The sequence below is a fragment of the Lissotriton vulgaris genome, chromosome 6, assembly GCF_964263255.1.
Source record: "Lissotriton vulgaris chromosome 6, aLisVul1.2, whole genome shotgun sequence".
NCBI classification, from domain to species: domain Eukaryota; kingdom Metazoa; phylum Chordata; class Amphibia; order Caudata; family Salamandridae; genus Lissotriton; species Lissotriton vulgaris.
In genome coordinates this window covers 427385429-427406763 of record NC_141694.1, presented here as the reverse complement: position 1 = coordinate 427406763, position 21335 = coordinate 427385429, and the positions used below count along the sequence as shown (strand labels likewise).

The window sequence follows — 21335 nt, the reverse complement described above, 5'->3', positions numbered from 1 at the left end:
GGACAGGGTGTCACTTTGACAACCATTTGCACCCTTGATTCTGGTTTGTGTGCTATGTGACACACATACATGCCCTTAGGGCATGTCTGTGTGCCACATGGCACAGGTGTACATGCACAGATGTGCATGTACACAGGAATTCGTTATTTACCATGCAATAGTATTACATGGTAAATAACAAATTCTTAGGGGCCTGTGGCACTGTTTGCAGTGCCACCTACATATAGATTTACCGATTTGGTAAATTTACCAAATCAGTATTTTACAGAATCAGTAAATTTACGGAATCAGTAAATTTACTGATTCTGTAAGATTTAGGCCCCCTACATCTCAATCACCAAATACCGGTCGGTAACGGCCGAAATTGGCCGTTACCGACCGGTATTTGGTGACTTTCATCTGGCCCCTAGTCTCCTGTTTATTGTTGTACCATTCTATTTTGTAACATTTCTCTCATGTAACATAACTGGTTCTATGGTACAGCGCTCTGACATCTTCGGGTAATGTCCGCGCTTTATAAAAATGCATTGAATGAATAAAAACATGAATAGGTAGATGCCAATCAAATAATATCTGATGTCCAGTGTGGCTTCTGCCTGGGCAAGTCATCTATTGAACAATGCCTTAATCTCTATCTATTAATTCAATTCAGTAAACTTTATTCGGATATCCAAGTATCCACAAACGTACAATACATAAAAACAAAACACAGTACGTTAAAAACACCCTAATGATAAAAGATCCCCATGATACATGTGCAAAAGGCCAAAATCATGGATCAAACACCGACTGTCTTGCTCGGACAGCTATACGCAAAAAAGTGTTGGTGCGAAGGATAATTTCATCCTCATACAGAGTTAATATCATCAGATAAGCATTTTCCATACTAATAGGTTTACATTTTCTAAAATATGGAGTTAAAAACCATTTAATATATTTCATATAAAATTTACAAAAGAATAAAAAATGCAGGACGGATTGTTCACTCGTGTCATCACAAGGGCAAGGCAGGAAGTCAAAGTCGTTATGATGGCCAAGGGGGAAACAGAGTGCAAATGTAATGGTGCCAGCCCTTAAGCGGAATAATAAGCCACGCTCCCAGTGACTCATCGGAAGTGTCAGATAGCGGGGCAGTGGTGGAATCAGAAAAGCATAAGACAAATAGGAGTAGACAGTTTTCTTCAAGGATTCTCTGTGGTATCTTTCCCTGGCATAAAGTGTGTACAAAGAATTTCGCAAGTCGTTTTTGGGTGGGAGGACATTAGCAGAATAATTATTAAAAATACTCCCTTGGTTAATACTACTAAGACTTTTATACACTTCCGAGAGCCAGGGAATGTCCATGCACTTATCACAATTCATACAATCAGTAATAATATCTTTTGTGAGTAGTGCCGCAGGGTTCTTCCAAATAGAGAGCCAGAAGAGAGCTGGGCGTGCACGAATAAAATCTTCAATAAAATTCACACCTAGTTCTTCATGACAGACATATTGGGGAGTAGAAATAGGAACATGAAGTGTCTTTCTAAGAAACCTATTCTCCTCATGTTGTATAGGGAGGCTCTTAGCGAAGCCCCAAACCTCTGCTCCATATGTGGCGACAGGAATACATTGGGCTTTTTAAATCTTTAAATTTGCCACTAGGGAACCTGTGTTTTTTGGTCACGGTAAGCTGAGGATGGAATTAATGGCCTTTGAGAACCTACTCCTGGCATATGCAATGTGTTCGGTCCAGGAGTTGTTCGCAGCAAAGACCATCCTTAAATATGGAAAACTATTGGTATACCACAGCTTATCGGTACCCACAGAAATACAGCCCAGCTGTTGTTTCTTGGGGCCACAAGACATAATAAAAGATTTGATAAAATTTGTTTTTAAATCAAGGGACTCCATATGATCAGTGAACCCCTTGACCAGGGCGCGTAGGGCATTCGGGTTGCGACCCATAATCAATGCGTCATCCGCATATATTAAAACAGGTAGGGGTTTACCCATTATTTTGGGAATGTCATGTGTAATTCCAATTAGGGTTTTGTGCAGACCGTTAATATAGATATAAAAAGAAGGGGAGCCAGCACGCAACCTTGTCTTACCGCCCTGTGGACCTTTATAGCTTTAGGTACTTCACCCCCCTGGCCAATCCTCACACAGGCATTACGATCTTTGTGCAAATAAGCTAAAAAGTGCACAAGAGATTTGTCCAAGCCATAATTAAAAAGGGCTGTCCAGAGCTTCGATCTGTTCACAAGATCGAAGGCAGAGGACAGATCCATAAAAGTAAGATAAAGTGCTCATTCACGTGCAATATTGTATTTGCCTAGGATAATGTTTAGGTTAAGAAACTGTTCAATGGTTCCTACTTTTTTACGGAAACCTAATTGACAGCATTCCAGAATACCATTGTCCTCGGCCCAGCTAAAAATCCTGTTGTATAAAATCCTACCAAGAATTTTTAAAGTATTATTGATGAGGGAGATAGGTTTATAACAGCTCGGTTGGGAGCAGTCTCCCTTCTTAAAGATAGGGACGATAACACTTGATGACCAGGTGGAAGGAAGGGGTGCAAATGCAAGATTGTTAAAAACATTTGAGAGGAGTGGTGCCCAAATTTCCAAGTTGAATTTGATGATATCAATTGGTAGACCATCAGGGCCCGGTGCCTTGTTCCCTGCACTCTGAGTAATACGATCTTCTACCTCTGCTAAAGTTATATCGACCCTCGGCGGTTTAGAGAAGAACACTGGGACTGACCCGGAAATTGGAGCGGCATAGATGGTGGCGAAATGATTCACCCATGCTTCACCTGAGATAGTACAGCAGATCAGGGTCAAGAATTGGCTTGTACTTCGTAGTGCCTTAACGGCAGCCCAAAAGTCGACACTCTTTTTTAGGTCAGCTGCTCTAACTAATACATCCTAGCAGTCTTCAAGGATGTCATTTTTCCTTTTGTTAATTATTGTCTTGTACCTTTTTCTTGCTTCACTCACAGCAATAAGACAAATAGGTTTAGAAGACAATGCCCTGCGTAATTTTTTATTTGCTGCTGAGCACTCAGAGTTGAACCATCTTGGGGCTGATTTAATTTCCCTTTGTGGTGCTGATAATAGGGACTTTGAGGCTGAACAAATCTTAACAAAATCATAGACAGCATTGGGATGAGGGCCCGTATCAGACAGGCATGAATTGAAGAGGCATAAGTTGTCTCTTACTAGGACACCAACACCTCCTTTATATTGATGCCCCACCATCTTAGTCTAAGATTATCCGTTGAGGGCAATAGGTTCCTTGCGCCGCACTCCCTTTCTATGACTGGTCGTGATTCCAGTCTCATAGAGACCTTGATGGGGTTATGGTCGCCCTGGCTCATTGAAATAACGGTGCCCTCAATTAGACGGTCAGCAAGGCGAGGGGAAATGAAGAAATAATCTATGGTTGAGGAGCACCCCCTACCTCTAAAAGTTGACACAGACTGACATTCAATAAAGATTTCGCAGCAGTATCCAGGGCATTTTCCAGGTTGTGGGAACTCAAAAAATAACTCAGCTCAAGACCCCTTTGATAGGAGATGCCTTGCTTGTTACTCCTAATATATAAGGGGGCATTATTGAGCCTAGCATTAAAGTCCACGCCCAACAAAAATGCCATCAGCTTTCTCATAATCTTGCATCATTTCTAATTTGGTGATAAATGTAAATAAAGCAATAAAATTTCTATTTGGAATCGTAGTAAAATCATTATTATAAAATTGATCAAGAAAAAAGAAACTTTCCTTTTGAAAAATAAGGCTTGGAAATGTGAATTATCTGTGGCGATGTACTTAAAACTCCCACCAGCAACGATATTGATCCAAATAGAGAGTCCCCCAGATGGGCGTCCTGAGCTTGATTTAACAGCTGGGGAATTAAAACAATGAGACCCATTAAGGTAAAGCTCCTTGGTGGCCCAGGTCTCCTGAAACATTATAATGTCCTGCTGGATTATTAGACTAAGCCACTCTGGATCTTCTAACCTTGGCTCAAGGCCTGCTATGTTCCAGGACAAAACATTAAAATCAGTGGGTGCCGCACTCCTGTTAGATGTAAGTTGATCTACATAAACAATCCGGAGGGATAGGAAAGGAAAATCACTTACACTTTCTGACGGTTGGGATGGGGAGGAAGAGACTCTCATATTTCCTGATGGTTGGGCATTATGGCTTTGTGAGTGTGGTTGTCAATCAGGGATATCCAGGTCTGACAAGGCAGAAAAGCGATTCACTAAAGGTACGGCTACAGGTGCGTTGGGGAGGGAATATGCCACGGGTTTATAAAAATAACCCAAAGGGAGGGTGCATGTGTCAGTGTGTCCAATGATTGTATGCTCCTTAGATGATAAGATGTTACGAACCAGGTGAGGGCTACGGAAATTAATGACAATGAAGTTTCCCGTAATATTTTTTAAGGATTGGCCAACCCACCCCACTCTGCGCACCATTAAAATATCTTGTAGGTTAGATGGATTAAACCCTTTATATCTCTTAAGCCAATCCACTCACTTATTCCTCAAATCTACCCATGCCTCCTTCACATTGCTTATCAAACAAAGAACGCCTGCCAAGATCAGAACATAAGGACAAGAAGCAGGAGGGAGATTCAGAACATCAGTTCTGGGAAGTTCATTGGGGGTCACCAATCTTGCATTAACTGGAAAGTCCTTATGCCCAGTGATATTAACAGGGTGACTAACAAATTCCATAGACTTATGATGCCCAGGTGGAGGCTTCTCAATGCGAGCCTCTGGGGTAGAATCAATAATAGCAAAATATTTTAAGGCAATAAGGTCCTGGATTTTAGAACAGGTATGACAACAGTCGGCCTCCATAACAGGGTTAATGGGTAAAGTGGAAGGACAACCACTGGGTCTCTCTTTAACAGGATCCGGACTGACCAAACGATCCAGTCGATCAAATCTGTCTTGTAAAGAGCTTAAATTCTTCTCAAAAAGGGCCTTAGTATAGCTCATCATGGTTCTCATACTAGACTCCAGAGCGTCCATAAAATTGTCTTTATTGAGTATGAATAGGGCATCTGTAGTATCCCATTTCATGCTTTATTCCCCTTGTATCTCTGTTCTCCTTTCTCATGTTCCATTTAGAATTGTTTTGGTTCTTTCTGCCTGGGGATTCTTTGGGTTCCTTGGTACAGTAATGTTCCACTAGGTTCAGTTACAACTGTGCATCTGTTCGTGGTGGTTGTGTAAGCTGTCTCCTGTGATTAAACTGGATTCAACTACCTACAAGTCTCTTCATGATTACTACATAATCTGGCGACGATCGGGATACTTAGCCTGAAGCTTAAACAGGACCCGTCTATCTACAATTTTTTTTTTAAAAAATCCAGTTTGGAGACAGCGTTCACCGTTTGCAGTGTCGATCCATTTAAGGTACTTTTAAATTCTATATGTGTTAAATTATAACACCAGCGGCAGTATTTTTACCCTATGTGCCTTGATTGCACCCGCGGCTGTTTTCCTGTGTTGTTGTGGATTTTTGTCACTCGCCCACCACTTATCGGATTTCACCCTTGTGTGATCCGTTTCGATTTCACCCTTGTGTGCCCCGTTTCCCTCCGTGTGAAATTCCCGCCCAGCTGGTGTTTTTGTGGTGTTCCTGCTTTCCCTGTGACTTTGCTGAGAGGAGGCATTTTTTAAAAAAGAGCACACGAGACGTTTACCTTGCATCTCTGTTCGCGTGCGCTCTCTCTGCTGCCAGAAGCCCTTCACCACGCTCTTGGATTCGACGCGTCATTTCTTCGCGCACTCCGCTCCTGCGTGTGTCTACGTCACCTGGCAACGTCTCCTGTGTAAGCTGTCTCCTGTGATTAAACTGGATTCAACTACCTACAAGTCTCTTCATGATTACTACAGCATCATCGGTCTGAGTGCCCATAGAACAAGTGTTCACTGTGTGTGTAGGAAGAGCCGTGTTTCTTGAGGTTTTGGAAACATTTTTAGGTTTAAATTTCGTTTCCGTTTTGCCGCGGGTTCTAATGATTTATTCCGGATCAAGGTTTTGGATGCACACGCCCGAGTTGATATTCTGTGGCCTGTTAGTGACCCGGTAGAAGGGGAGTCAGATATCAACAGTAATGGCGATGGGGGGGGGGGTGCATCCTCAGGGAGGGTCTGCCAATCGGGTGCTAATGAGAGGCGATGATGATTGATATCACCCTGGTTTAGCACATCTAGGGATGCTCGTCTTTCAGCAGTTAAGAGATCTAAAGACAAACGCCTTTCAGTCAGCTCGATCTCGTGGATGAGTAAGCTCTCGGCCCTAACAATAAAGGCGTCCAAGGTGCCCACCGCTCCCTTACGCTTTGTCATAGTGTATTTAGGCCAATGATAGTTCCAATTCACAAAGCAGTTGGTAACAGATAGACAAAATATATTTATTAACTACGATACCTTAAGAAGGCTGCCCCAGGTGGCAGAAGTCAGAGGGGGGACCCAGCCCAGGCTCCCTCGGGCTACGATGGGCGCGGATGGGCCCGCCCTTGGCCAGAGCTTTGCCTGGACCGCGCGCGCGCGTGTCCCACGCTGCGGGAGGCGCCGATTGTTTTTGAGCGCCTCCGGGCGCTTGCAGTGATGCTGGTGTCGTGTGTCCTGCTTGGGTTGCTGGGAATGGTAGTCCCAGAGGGTCCGCGGTGCTAGTTATAGGCAGGGTTCAGGGACCACTATCCTTCGCCTTCCCTTCTCGCTTCACTGTCGCTCCCCCACAAGAGTTCCAAGCCACACAGTATGCAGAGCCAGGAGAAGATCTCTATCTATTAATAAAAAAATACATGGTTGCTGAACTGGGAGCACTGTTCTTAGCCTTTATGGGCCTAACGTCCACCTTTGATCGCGTTAGTCGGATGAAGTTGTGGGACATATTGACTTCTTTGGGCATCGATTGCATCATTGAATGAATCTTCACACCCATATTACAGCAGCAGTAAGATTTTCTTGAGGGGCCTTACTGAACAAATTATTTGCACTAGGGGGGTTCACCAAGGCTGCATCTTAGCCCCTTGTTTATATAACCTTTTATATTAAAGGTTTAGAAGTTGCCCTACTGGCATTCCAGTCTGATTGCCCCAGAGTTGGTAGAAAATCTTTGTATATGTTACTATATGCAGACAACGTGGTGCTTATGGCTTACACAGCCTTGAACCTGCAGGTTTAAATTGATGGATTTGTTGATTTTATGAATAGACTGGACCTGTCAGTCAACTCTGCAAAGCTGTACATTTTGGAAGTTGGCCCCTGGGGTCTTCGGTCTAAATGCTTCAAAGTGGGATCTCACACTTTGGTGAAGGTCCCAGCCTTCCCCTATCTGGGAATTCTATTAAAAAAAATTAAAATGGAAAACATTAATGGTGGGCAACCTGAGAGACTTGAAAAAATGTATAGGGGCTATTGCCAGGTATGGTCATAGACTGGGATCTTGGGCACCAGAGGTGATTTTAAATTGTATCAGTCTATTATATCAGTCTACGTGCACCTTAAAGGTGTTATATGGTAGTGAAGTCTGGGGATATATATCAGCACACAAGCTATAGGTGGCCCAAAACAAGTTTTTGCATTGGATTCTGAAGATCCCTCAAAGTATTCCCTCCTATGCAGTACACAAAGAGCTTGGCGTTAATTTCTTAGTCAACTAGGTGGCAGTTAAGCCCCTGTTGTGTTGGGTAACAATATGGTCATGGGAGAATAAGGGCCTAAATCGTCTGATTGTTTTAGCCTGTCTGTTTTAGCATGTCTGTCATTAGATCGTGCCTTTAAAATTCCTTGGTTACGGTATGTTAAGAAGTCTGTTTTTGCTCTAGGAAGGCCGGAGATTTTTCTTTCACATGGTTCAGTAATGCCTCAGGACCATAACATTGTAAAAGAACTGTGGGGCATATTACCAAGCAATAGCGATAATTATCGCTATTGCTTGGTTAGAGACAAAAATTTACCGCTGAGCTGCGGCGATTTGTACCGCAAATAAACATTGGTATTACCAAGGTTGATCGCAAATGTGATAAAAATCGCCGCAAAGCATGAATATCGCTGAAAAGTCAGCGATATTCATGCATTACCAAGCTAATGCTCTTAGCCATGTTATCCACCTCCCATTGGATAACATGGCTAAGAACTGCTCAGGGCAGGTGTTAGCTTTTGGAGATATTCGTGCTTAGCGCGAATATCTCCAAAAGTTGGTAATAGGAGATAGCGATGTTAGCGACTGTTTTCAGTCGCTAACATCTTGGCACGCCCACTTTGCATGTCATTAGTGATAAATATCACTGACATGCAAAGTGGGGCCCAAGATGGTCGCTATCTCCTACCAGCTGTCACTAACTGGTGTTAGCGACAGCTAGGTAATAGGGAGATAATTTTATCTCCGCTTTCTTGGCTTTTAAAGACAAAAAAGCGGAGATAAACCCCCTTGATAATATGCCCCTGTATTTCAAAATTACCTCTACCCACATGAAAATACTGAGCTTCGGAAACCAACAGTAAGGGTGCATGCCTTGTTAAAGATAATTCAGGAAGGGAAACCACCTCTCTATCCTCACAACGGCAACTAACAGGGTTTAGCTGCCCTTTTTAGGTTCAACCTGCTTCGCCACATTTTGGCATCTCCTGATTTTTTTCCCCAAAACATGAGAGGACCCTCTGCCTGCGACTCTAGGTCTCCACAGGACATTACATTTTGTCCTTTTACTCAAATGTTTTTGTTGTAAATGATGACGAGGCTGCACACCTGTGTAGCGTTGGTTAGGTACTTTATTCAAGAAGAAGCGTAGAAAACCCAACCAGCAAGACCGGGACCAAACGGGCAACTAACGGCCGTTAGGACCAAACACTGGCCACGTAACAGGATCGGGTAGCACAAGCTCAGCACGAGACACAAGCTGAGGACAGGGAGAATATAACACATCTCCTTTCCTTAAACAGTGGATAAAGAGAGTGTACTAAAACAAAATAGGCAAGAATATACACCAATACACAAAAATAATGACACTGCTTTGAACACACAGTTTCTTCCCTTGTGAACACAGGACCAAGTAACATAGGACCATGTAACCCCAAACACACAGTTTTTTCCCCTTGAGAACACAGGACCATGTAACATAAGACCATGTAACCCCACACCCTTCCTTGGACAAGCAAAATTACACAAAATCTTTTAAATAGGCAGGAGCAACTCTTTTGCGAAGAGGTCTACATGTCTCTTCACCAACAACCTTTTTAGTAACCGGCATTTGAGTGGTTGGCTTAACCTTTTTCTGGTAAAGTGCTACCCTCGGAGATTCCAAGTTTGTCCATTCTGTAACTTTATGTAGTTACCAACCACTGACTTCACTTGGTAAGGCCCTCTAAATTTGTTGAACATACTCTGATTTCCGCCGGGTTTCACTTTTACTAAGTCCCCTTCAGCTATGTTAGTGGAAGCACAATTTTTCGGGATGTTCTGACCAACCTTCTCTACTTTTCCATGTAGCCAAGAAGGAATCAGCTTCGTACCCGCTGACCTCCCCCTCATGAGTTTAAAAGGTGTAACGGACATGTTGCTATGAACCGTTGTGCGGTATGCCCACAACATTTCTTTAATTTCCTTCTGCACTGAACGACCAGAGGCTAAAGCAAGCTGCATGGTGCCCATAACAAGTCTGTTCACCCTCTCGCATAGTCCATTCCCTTGCGGGTTGTAAAGCGAAGTGCGCAAGTGCTTCAAGCCCAAAAACACAAAATAGTTCTCCATAATGGCCGAGGTGAGCTGTGTGCCATTATCTGTCAATACTATGGAAGGAATCCCTTCACGTCTAAAAATCTCATCCAGTACTTTGACAGTGGACTCAGCAGTGATGCTCTTCATAAAAGCAACCTCTACCCACCTTGAAGCCGAATCCACTAACACCAAAGCAAACTTCTCTGAATCCAACAGGTCATGAAAAGGACCTATGAAGTCAATACAAACCTTCTGCCACGCACCATCGTCAGAAACGATCTGTCCCATAGTATCCTTACTTGCACGAACCTGTAACCTTTTCTCAGACTCTTTGCACAACTGACACTGTTCAACCCAACTCTTTACCTGTGCATCTACTCCCGGCCACCAAAAGTCAGCTTTGATGCGTTTGCCAGTATGGGTTTGTCCTAGGTGGCCCTCATGCGCCAAGGCAATGATACGGGGTCTAAGGGATACAGGTGGTATGTATTTCTCACCCCGCACAAGAATGAATTCGCTCTGTAAAGAGATTTCATCCTATAACTGAACATAAGGCCTAAGAGCAGGCGAGACCGTACTTTGCCTTGACACCCCTTCCTTGCACATCTTAATCAAACCTTCCATAACAAGATCCTTTTTCATTTCTTCCATCCACTACCTCTTAGATATGGAACAGGGTAAACCGCTCTCCAGCTCATCTAAAAACGCGACCACACTCTCGGTCACCATCTCTTTAGGCTGCACTTTAGTGTCAGGCAATCTCGATAAGCAGTCCGCAACACTGTTGCACCACCCAGGTAAATATTCCACATTGCATGTAAACTCTTGGACACTGACTGCAAGCCTCGCTAACCTCCCTGAGCAATTTCTAATACCCCCGGGGGCTAGAACCTTCAACAGTGGCTTGTGGTCAGTTCTGAGTGTGAATGTGATCCCCCATAAGTACACACGGAAATACCGAGTTGCCCATGCAGCGGCCAATGCTTCACGCTCAATGACCGAGTAATTCCTTTCAGTCTCAGTCAGGGAATGCGAAGCAAACGCAACAGTGTTCTGTTTACCACCACCTTTTTGTGTCAGAACCGCTCCGATCCCAACAGTGCTGGCGTCCACAGTGAGAATAGTGTGAAATGACTGTACAAAACTTGAGAGAATGTTGGCATCCAAGATATTTTGTTTGATCATTAAAAAGGCATTCCTCTGATCTACACCCCAAGTGAAGCTTTTCCCTTTCCTCATGATGATTCGCAAAGGTTCTACTTTCTCTGCAAAATTTTTTACGAATTTTGCATAGTACTCCACCATGCCCATAAAAGACCTTAGTTTGTCTTTATCATCAGGTTCAGACACATTACATATTGCGCTCACAAGATCTTTTTTGGGTTGTATCCCAAGGCCAGACACGTGATACCCCAAATAATCTACTTCCCCAACAGCAAATACACATTTTCCTTTCGCAATGTCAAACCAACCCTTGAAAGAGCGGAAAGAACTTTATCCAGAATTACATTATGATCATCAATGTTTAGGCCATGAATCAGGATATCATCCTGGAAAAATACTACTCTTTCAATGTCTTTGAGGACATCAGTGATGATTCTTTGGAACGCACTTGCTGCAGAGCAGAGACCAAAAGGAAGTCTTTTGAACTGGTATGTTCCTTCCGGAGTGATGAACGATGTAAACTGCTTTGAGTCCGGGTGAAGCTTTACCTGGTGGTAAGCGCTGCGAAGATCCAACTTAGAAAACACTTTTCCTCCACCCAAACTCAGGACAATTTCGTTTATATTGGGAAGTGGAAAGTTATCCATTATCACAGCTTTATTTAGACTTCTCATGTCCACACAGAAACGCAAAGATTTGTCCGGTTTCTGTGTGATAACTACTGGACTTAACCACTGTGTGGCCTCTACAGGTTCAATTATGTTATCATCCAATAACTGTTTGATAATCTTTCTGACTTCATCCCTGGCGGACAAAGGTATCTTCCTCGCGGTGTGTTTTACAGGTGCAACACTCCTCTTAGTTTTTATAATATGTTGGTAACCAACAGCCTCTCCCAGTTTCTCACTGAAGATATTCTCATGCCTTTTAAGAATGGTCTTTAAGTCTCCATGAACACTATTGCATTCGTATTCACCATCAACACACATCACAGGTGGATCTGCTCTTGGGTTCACTCTAATGTTTAACTAGTACTGATGTAACCATCCCAAAATTGCAGGGCCGTGTGGGGATACATAAACCTTCCCTTGAGTGGTTCTCCCCTTAAACTTAATACATGCCTCAAAGAACCCAAGAACACCAATGCTCACCCCTTGATAACCTCTCAGAGTGATGTCAGATTTGATTAGATTTGATTTAGTGCATGAAGAATCATACAAACTCTTTGGAATAATTGTGTATAGTGACCCAGTATCCACCATTAAGTTTACTACACTCCTATTCAATTCAAAATCTGCTTTAGGCCGAGATAAAACAACACCTTCTTTTATCTCCTGGCTCCCAGCAGATGTAATCATCATTACCTCCGCCTCATCATCTGTGGTTTCACTCTCAACCATAGCAATCTTTTTGGAACTATTGGTTCTACACATACGTGCGTAATGCCCTTTTTTCTCACACTTCAAGCAATCTCTAGACAAAGCTGTACAATTCTTTGAATCAGCTAGGTGAAAAGAATCTGTTGCAGGAACGTGTGGACTGTCTAAACCTGTTTGTTTGCCCACTTTTATTAAACGAGGTTGTGGCTTTCCCCCCTTTATTTGTCTGTATTCCTTGTATTAAACCAATGCTCTCCGAAACATCTGTTTGCAAAGTTGCAACTTCCTGACAATTGGTGTTCTCATGTTGTATTCTCTTAAGCTCTTTCATACATCTGTCACTCTCTTCAGCAACTTTAGCAATCGTGATTGCCTCTGTGAGAGTGGGGTTTTTGGCTGCCCACAACTTTTCTTGTGTTTTCTTGCTAAGGCATTGCACAATTAACTGATCACGGATCATTTCATCCTGTATATTGCCAAATTGACACTTCACAGATAGTTCTCTTAGCCTAGAGACGAATTCATCAATTGATTCATTTTCTTTTTGAGGAGCAGTGTAAAATTTATGTCTGCGCATTACTACATTTTCCTGCTTAGCAAACCTTGTATACAATCTAAACAAATCATCTTTGTAAACATCGTCAATGTCTAAAGGCGGGCTCGGTAAATACTTAAAAATTCTCTGTCCCTCCTTCCCTAAAGCACCCAGTAATAAAGCCTTTTTCCTAATAGCAGAAAACTTTGTGCCATCCACGGCTATGATGTAGTCCTCAAATGCCTCACACCAATCATCCCATTCCATGGATGGTTCACCTGGGGCACTTAGGAAAGGGACAGGGGCTTGGATAGTATTATTGACATTCATTGTGAACACCTTAGCTTAACCTTATAGCAATATAAACAGCTTAATCAACAGGATTAGAAGACAACATAAATCAGGATGTGAACTTCTTTTCAATATAGTGTATCTCAGTTGTAGGACGATAATGTTCGTGGTATACCAATTGTAAGTGTGTGTGTCACTGTTGTTAGACTGTCTGTTGTGTGACACACTGTGTAACGACGTTATTTTAAAGTGAGTGTGTCACTGTAATTTGCGTTTCCAAAGTTAGCCGTTTTTAAATGATGCTGGTATTAATTTTAAATGCACTTCACCTCCTCAAGTGCGTTTCTCTTTTAATTTGTCTCACCCAGTGGTGGGGCTCACCGATATTGCCTTTCCGTTTTGGAAGTAATTTCCCCTTTAAATGTAATGACGCCGGGGCGCTGTTGCCTGCGTTGACGGGCTGAGGGTTTACAGTTATGGCTCTGTCACGCTTCACCCAATGTTATTTCGTTTCCCGGTGAGTTATTTTAAAACATACCTTCAGATGAGGCTTACGGTACTTTTCTTTTATAAAGCGATCTTTCTCAGGAGATCGCAGGTGCTTTCCTTTGGTCGGGTTTTCTCCTTTTCTTTCCTTTGACGCGTCGTTCGTTCATCAATTTCCGCTTACGCTTTCTTTCGTTAGACTCCGCCTTCGTCTGTGACACGATGTCGCCAAAATGTTGTAAATGATGACGAGGCTGCACACCTGTGTAGCGTTGGTTAGGTACTTTATTCAAGAAGAAGCGTAGAAAACCCAACCAGCAAGACCGGGACCAAACGGGCAACTAACGGCCGTTAGGACCGAACACTGGCCACGTAACAGGATCGGGTAGCACGAGCTCAGCACGAGACACAAGCTGAGGACAGGGAGAATATAACAGTTTTACTCTCCAAGAAGGCAGTTTCTTCACCCCTTTTAAAGAGCTTGAAGTGTTGGCATCCCAGAGTGGTGCTCAAGTATTTACAGCTGTTGCCTAATGAACTCATACTTTGTGCAATGACAAATTTCTTGCAGGCCGCCTATAGATCAAGATTTTCCACACCCAATTGACTATTGAATGGCTTTATGTGTGTTTTGCATTGTTTTCTCACACCCCTTTTTAATTACCCGAGACCAGGAGTTGCATTTTATCTCAACTTTTAAACTGGATATGTTGTGTTTTATTTGAACTTTGAAAGGGATTTGTAATGATGATTTCCTTATTGCATCATTGTATCTTATATGGTTGTGATTGCTTCCAAATAAAACATTTATTATCTAAAAGATTTATTATGTATTTTTAAGAATAAACATACATTACCGATCCATCTGAGAAACCTATTTTTACAGTACATATGAATGATTTTCTAAGCGCATCTCTCTGTTCTTTAGCTCGCTTATGTGATTTAACAGATTGTATTCAAGTGGTTTTCCTTCTTATTTGCAGGTAGTGACAATAGAGAGAAATTTATAACATTTTGAATAGTAAATATACAACCTTAAGCAGAATAATCTGAACTTTTTTCAAAATCACATTTCTAGTGTAGAATAAATAGAAAGTAAATCTTACCGCTGAGGAAATTATAAATGATTGGATTCGCTGCACTATTAGCGTACACGAGCCAGTGAGAAAAAGTAAACCAAGCATATACTGTTTCTCTGTCATTTGTATGGGCAAACATTCCGAAGACTCTGATGAGAGAAACACATCAAAATAACACATTAATCTGAAATGTTATATATAATGAGTATTCCATACTCAATAACTTAGCACAATCTGCCTTATCATGTTTGTAGATCAAAAAATCTATCCATTAAATAGATGTGTCTTATGCTACCCTATTAGAGAAACTTATCTTTATAAACCAGGGGTCAAACTACTAAACATATAGGATCTCACTAGGGACGTGGTCAATGACCTGTAGTCTTACTAATGTGTGGCTTCTGACTTCATTAAAGTGATACGTTTCATAATTGACTTTTAACAAAACCATAATGACTTTTTCGAAATCATGATGAAAAGAAGTGTTAAGCTAAATAGGAAAAAAAACAAGTTAGGAAGACGCATTTCCACTAAAGACTCCAAAATCATTAAGAGGAAGTTTCTCATCACACATTTAACAATTGATCTATCTTCATCCAATACAGCTCCAACATCATAAATATCTATTAAAGAAGCGTAACAGTTGCATTTGTATAATATTCATTACATAAATTAAGTGTCACATGAAGGCTGCAGATCATAAAATCTTTTGTTGCCAAATAAAAGAGGCGATGTCACCCTCTGCCACCACTGGCACAAATTACCACTGCAGAAAGGCAATCTTGCACCTGAAAGTATTGAAGCAGGGTCTCTTGCATTAGACGCTTTTGAAGAAAGTAATGTATTTCAATAAGGAGACTTATGATTGTTCTCTGGGGTTAAATGGTGAAAACATATAATTTTATTCCAAACACCATAAGAACAGTGGTATATGTTAATCACTCAAAATAGCATAGAGCTTATTCAAGTAGAAACTATGTGATAAAAAGACAAAGTCTTCTTCAGGTAATAACTCTTCTTTATTCACAACTCCTCTCTCCACCATTAGTCGGAAACTCCAGTAGAAAGCAACTGCCTCACTCAACATTCTAAGGTTGCCTCCAGAGGACAAAGGAGTGTACCAACGGGGAAACAGGGGTGAGAAGAGGAACATATCATCTATGTAACTAGGGGCCAGATGCATCAAGCGAAATGCGCTCGCAAAAGGGCCAGATTCTGAGAATCTGGCCCTTTGCAAGTGCAATTTTTGCATTTGGGATGCATCATCCCAAATGCAAAAATCGCAATTAGAGAATTCGCTAAATTGCGATTGTTTGCATTTAAGGAATCTCAAATTGAGATTCCTTAAATGCAATGCATGAAAGTATCAAAAATAGCGAATTCGCTAATAGGGCACGCAAATTACCACGAAGTTCAACTTCATGGTAATTTGCAAAAACTTTGAAAAATGCACTTTTGTGCATTTTTCAAAGTTTCATGTTGCGCACACACATGCCCTAAGGGCATGTGTGTGCGCAACATATGTGCACAGATCACATTCAGGGGTGTAACAGGGTGTCCTTTGGACACCCCTGCACCCTTGAACTCGCAATCTCAATTTGCGAATCGCTAATTGCGATTCGCAAATTGAGATTGTCTTCCCATTCATTCCTATGGGCCTCTAGGCCCATAGGAATGAATGGGGAGGTATTCATTAATTGCGACTCGCAATTTGCGAGTCGCAATTAAGGATTCGCTATTTTTTGTGTGATTGCATGATGCATTCCATTTTGCTATTCCTTATTAGCGATTCCTTATTTTTCGCTAATAAGGAATCGCAAAATGGATGCTTGATGCATCTGGCCCTAGATCATTTAAGTGGCAATTTTACAAAGGAAGAGAAATACATGTTAGAGGAAATACACATTGTAACACATCTTCCCCCTAATGCCAAATAAAAACATGAAACTATTTGTTCATAACGTCCTTATGCCATTCCGGGGCTTTGCAGGTTCTTTGAGTAGTAGGTAGGTTGTTTGAGTTGTGGCCATGGCACTCTATGGTGAATCAGATGATTAGCTGTGTTCATGTTGTGATTTAGTTAACCTGTCCATACTCCACAATTGGTCATTGTACAAAATGGCTGTGTTGTTTCTCACAGCTGTTACACGCATGGTTTTGGAATATTTCATTTCAGGATTGCTTCTTCTTGGATTCCGGACGCAAACCCTGTCTCCCACTTTCCATTGTGGAATTTTATCTCCATGTTTGGTGTCATAGTGAGTTTTATATTTGTTTTGGTGAGTGTGTATTTTGTCTTTGAAAGCTTGCATGTCCTTCATGATGTGGGACCCCCCTCCTAACCAGTTCGGAAAGAATGTGGTACAAGGTTTCCTTCCTCCTAAGGTAGAGAAAGGGGAGATGACAGTAATTAGATTAGGAGTGTTGTGATAAGCCCACAAAATCTCTTGAAATGCTTGTTCTGTGGGAATTCTGTTGACAATTGCTAATTGTATACAACCTTTGACCATGCGGTTCATTCTTTCTACTAGACCATTGGCCCAGGGACAGCAGAGGGGTGTTCTGAAATGGGATATATTAAGTTTACTAAGGAATTCTGTCATAGCATGAGAAGTAAATTGGACCCCATTATCTGTGATGATGGATGGAGGTATGCCTTCTATAACAAATGTATCTTTAAGAAATTGAACAACAGACACAGTTGTTATCTGATTGACCATTTTGACAACTGCCCAATGTGAATGGTAGTCTATTAAGACTAGTGCGAACTGTTTTATTATCCCTCTGAAGTTGAAGGGACCCATTATGTCTAATGCAATCTTTTCCCACAGTTCATCTGGTACAGATATAGGGGAGATAGGAGTTTTCCTGGTTATCTTAGACGTGTCACTGTTAGCACATGTTAAGCAATTCTTTACTTTAGTTTCCACCATTGAGTCCATATTAGGGAACAAGTATTGTTCACGTAGTCTACCTTTGGTTAAGCTCCTGCCTAATTGACCCTTGTGAACTAGATAAATTATCCTGCTTCTAAGAGCTTCAGGTGGAATTATTTTGTTGTTTCTAAATAAAACACCTTAATACATGTTGAATTCATGATGTACCTCCCAGAATTTCTTTATGTCTGCACCCATATGGTCAAGGGAATTGGGCCAACCATGTATAGTGTAAGAAGTGAGTTATGTCATGGTGCTATCGGTGTCCATGCAATCTAACCACTCTTGAGAAGTGATGGTAGATAGATTAAGTTGGAAGATGGGGTACTCAGAGACTTCAAATTGTTCTTCTTTATGAATGATAGGGACTTCTGGAAAGAAAGTCTGCTGCAGTATTTTGTATACCTGGAACATTTTCAACTCTAAAACAGAAACCTTCAAACTGCAGTATCCATTTAGTTATAGGAGGGGTGTTGCAAGAGTTATTTTTTGGGTTAAACAAAAAAATCAGGGGTTTGTGATCTGAACGTATATAAAATTGAACGCCCCAAAGAAAGAATTTAAAATGTTTCACCCCCCAAAATCAGGCTAACACTTCTCTTTCCACCACTAAATAGTTCATTTTCATTTCTGCTTTAGTAAGGGATCATGATGCAAACGCAACAATTCTTTCTTTGCCATCAATAACCTGTGAGAGGGTAGCCCCTAAACCTTTTCTGCTTGCGACTGTAGTAAGAATAGTGTAGATTAGATATGCTTGTTGTCAAAGTATGTGAATGTGGAATTCAGTACTGAGAGGGTTCTGGGCTGCGTTTCAGTTCGAGGCAGTTAATCTTGTACAGGTACGAGGTGCAGTTGAAGATTGCGATGGCCCAGCCAGATGTGGAATAAGCAGTTTGAAATATACTGTTGTTTCTGGTCCTTAACAGAAATAGTTTTTTCAGTTGTGTCAAAGATACACAAGTATGGAGCTGAGAGTATGCCCTCTTTTACTCTTAAAAAGGACACTTGATGTTCATCTGACCATTTAAATTGAGCGTTTTTTTTCATGAGTTTTCTGAGGTTGGCAATCAATTCAGCAAAACGATTGACGTACTTCTCCATATACTCTGCCAATCCTAGGAAAGATTTGAGTTCATCTTTATTGGTAGGTGCTGGGGCATCTCTCACTGCTTTGATTAGACAATGTTTGGGTTTGAATCCTTCCCTAGAAATGCAAGGTCCTAAGTATTCTACAGACTCAACACCTAGTTGGCATTTCTCTTTCTAAAGCGTGAGTCCTGCATCTTTGAATTTACAAAGAACTCGTCTTAGGATGTTGTTATGGTCATTGATGTTGGCACCATAGATTAGAACAACATCTTGGAAGCATAGCGTCTTGGGTAACTTTTCTAAGACACGTTGCATAATTTTCTGAAATACCACTGCCGTAGATGCCAATCCGAATGGCATGCGACAGAACATGTAAGTTCCCATTGGCGTAGTGAATGTAGTGAACCTTCTAGATTCAGGGTGTAACTCCACCTGATGGTACTTCATGGAGAGATCCAGAACACTGAAATGAATGGTCTCTCCCATAGTGCTCAGCATCTCATGGATGCAGGGTAAAGGGTGGCTTTCCACTAATATGCTGTTGTTTAAGTCCTGTAAGTCGGTGATAGAAATTATAGACTTGAACATTCCCTTCCTAGGTATGGGGTCCCTATTGTAACCACTGGGAGCTATGTCTGCTTTATAAAGCTTATCTTTGCCTAAGATGGATTGGAAATCTGAAACGTTTACAAGGGTGAATGGAGAACAAGAGTCAGCAAACATTTTGACATTTTTCCCATCAATGTAAACATCACATTCAGGATACTTTTTTTGGTCATTAACTCCAACTTCATTATTTGTAGAATGATCTTCTTGACTTGTGCTTTATCATCAATGAACTTATTACCCACAGTTTTCCCTGGGAAGCATCCACAAACTCTTGCTAGGTGTCCTTTTTTGTTACACTTCCTGCACCAAGCAGATTCGGCTTGACAATTAGGATCGTTGCCCAAATGATTGTTGCTACCACATCGATAGCATTTTAAGTGATACACTAGAAGTTGTCTTAACCGTCAGATAAGTGTGCACATAAAGAAATTCTAAAAAGAATGCATACCCTAAAATATTAACGAGGTTGCATATAATTAAGTACCATGTATCATCATAATGCACGAAGGGCAGCAGTAAAAGATGTTCCAAGGTGTCTGTGTCACTGTGAATGGGAATGACACACCATGAAGAAGAAGGATTGTGAATAAGGATGTTCCAAAATAAGGAAATTATTTGGAAAGTGCACAAAAAAATGATCAAAAGAGTTGTGTTTAGATGACCAAGGAGTGTGTGTGTCCGTGAGTTATCCACAAAATTATGACACAAAATATTGGTGGGCTTGTCATCATGATCTTAATGACAATTTTAGTGGAGTGTTTGCCTCCGTGGAAGCACATCGGTAATGGCAAATGAATTCAAACTGTGCTGAATCCAATCTGGGGTGCGTGCCACTGTAAAGCCAGCAATATAATATATTGACACACTGAGGAGTGCGTGTCGCCGAAGGGTACTCAATAAAGAGAATGCTTTTTTTTAAATAAAACTGAGAGAAATTTTGACTCTGATGTTGCTGGAGCACCGGGATCATCAGTAGAGGAAACAAAAAAACATTGACACGCTGAGTAGTGCATGTCTCCAAAGGGCACTGAACAAGAAGAATGCTTTTCGAAATGAAACTGACAGAATTTTCGGCCCGATGTTGCTGGAGCGCCGGGACCGTCAGTAGAGGAAACTGATGATTGAGCCGGCTGTGAGGAGGCTGGGGCGCCGGGGGCGTTCCTCTGACTGGATTTGCAGTGCGCAGCTGCTCAGGAAACTGATGTCTGGGCCAGCCGTGAGGAGGCTGGTGTTCCAGGAGCATTCCCCAACAGAAAATACCAGTGCTACAGTACTTTTCCCAGGAAGATTGAAGACGGGAGCCTTGGCACTGACACCCCCCAGAGATCACCATAGAATGTGGAGCCACAGAAGACTTCCAAGCGCTCACACTGTGACACCGCTAAAGCCCAAAGGACGGTGAAGTTGAAGCACCCAGGAGGTGGAGGCGGCAGTTGGCAAGGTGGGCAGGGAAACGGTGCTATGAATCGGTCAAAAGATTATTTGCCACCCATAGTGACCACCGGAGCCAGCAAACAAATTGAAAGTGCTACACAGTAATGGGTGTAGGACAGGAGTGCAAATGCTGAGCAGAAGTAGGACAGACAGCATAAGCAAGACCTTCAGGGGTAGACTACGCCACTGCACCGACCCACACAATGAAAGTTCACAGAGATGCTGAGGCACTGAAAGACTTGCGAAAACAGGTCTTGTCAGTTGTAGAACTGGCAGTCAAAGCTCTGAGGTGAAAAGCAGACACCTTCAGATGCGTCAAAAGCGCTGAAATATGATTACAATGATGAAAGTGCAATTAGTCCCTCCAAAGATATGAGACACCTCACCATGAAGTTTGAAGTGAAGAAAATGGTGCTTGAAATCCCTCCAGATGCCGACCAGGATAATTGGTGCCTTCAAGAAGAGCTGGTGGAGTGGCACACAAAAGGGAAGGAGCAGGTTACATCTGTCTCCTTGCACAGATCGTCGCCAGTGATTAAAAGACAAAGTCATCTTCAGGTAATATCTCTTCTTTATTCACAACTCCTCTCTCAA

The 21335-nt window shown here is 41.9% G+C and overlaps 1 protein-coding gene across 1 annotated transcript in view; it reads right to left on the bottom strand.

Moving 5' to 3' along the window:
* The window catches only part of HCRTR2 (hypocretin receptor 2), an 880720-nt gene that overhangs the window by 60925 nt on the left and 798460 nt on the right, over window positions 1–21335 (bottom strand). The window contains exon 5 of the mRNA XM_086925213.1: window positions 14698–14819. Coding sequence (XP_086781339.1) covers window positions 14698–14819 — 122 coding nt within the window. The remainder of the gene's footprint in view (window positions 1–14697; window positions 14820–21335) is intronic.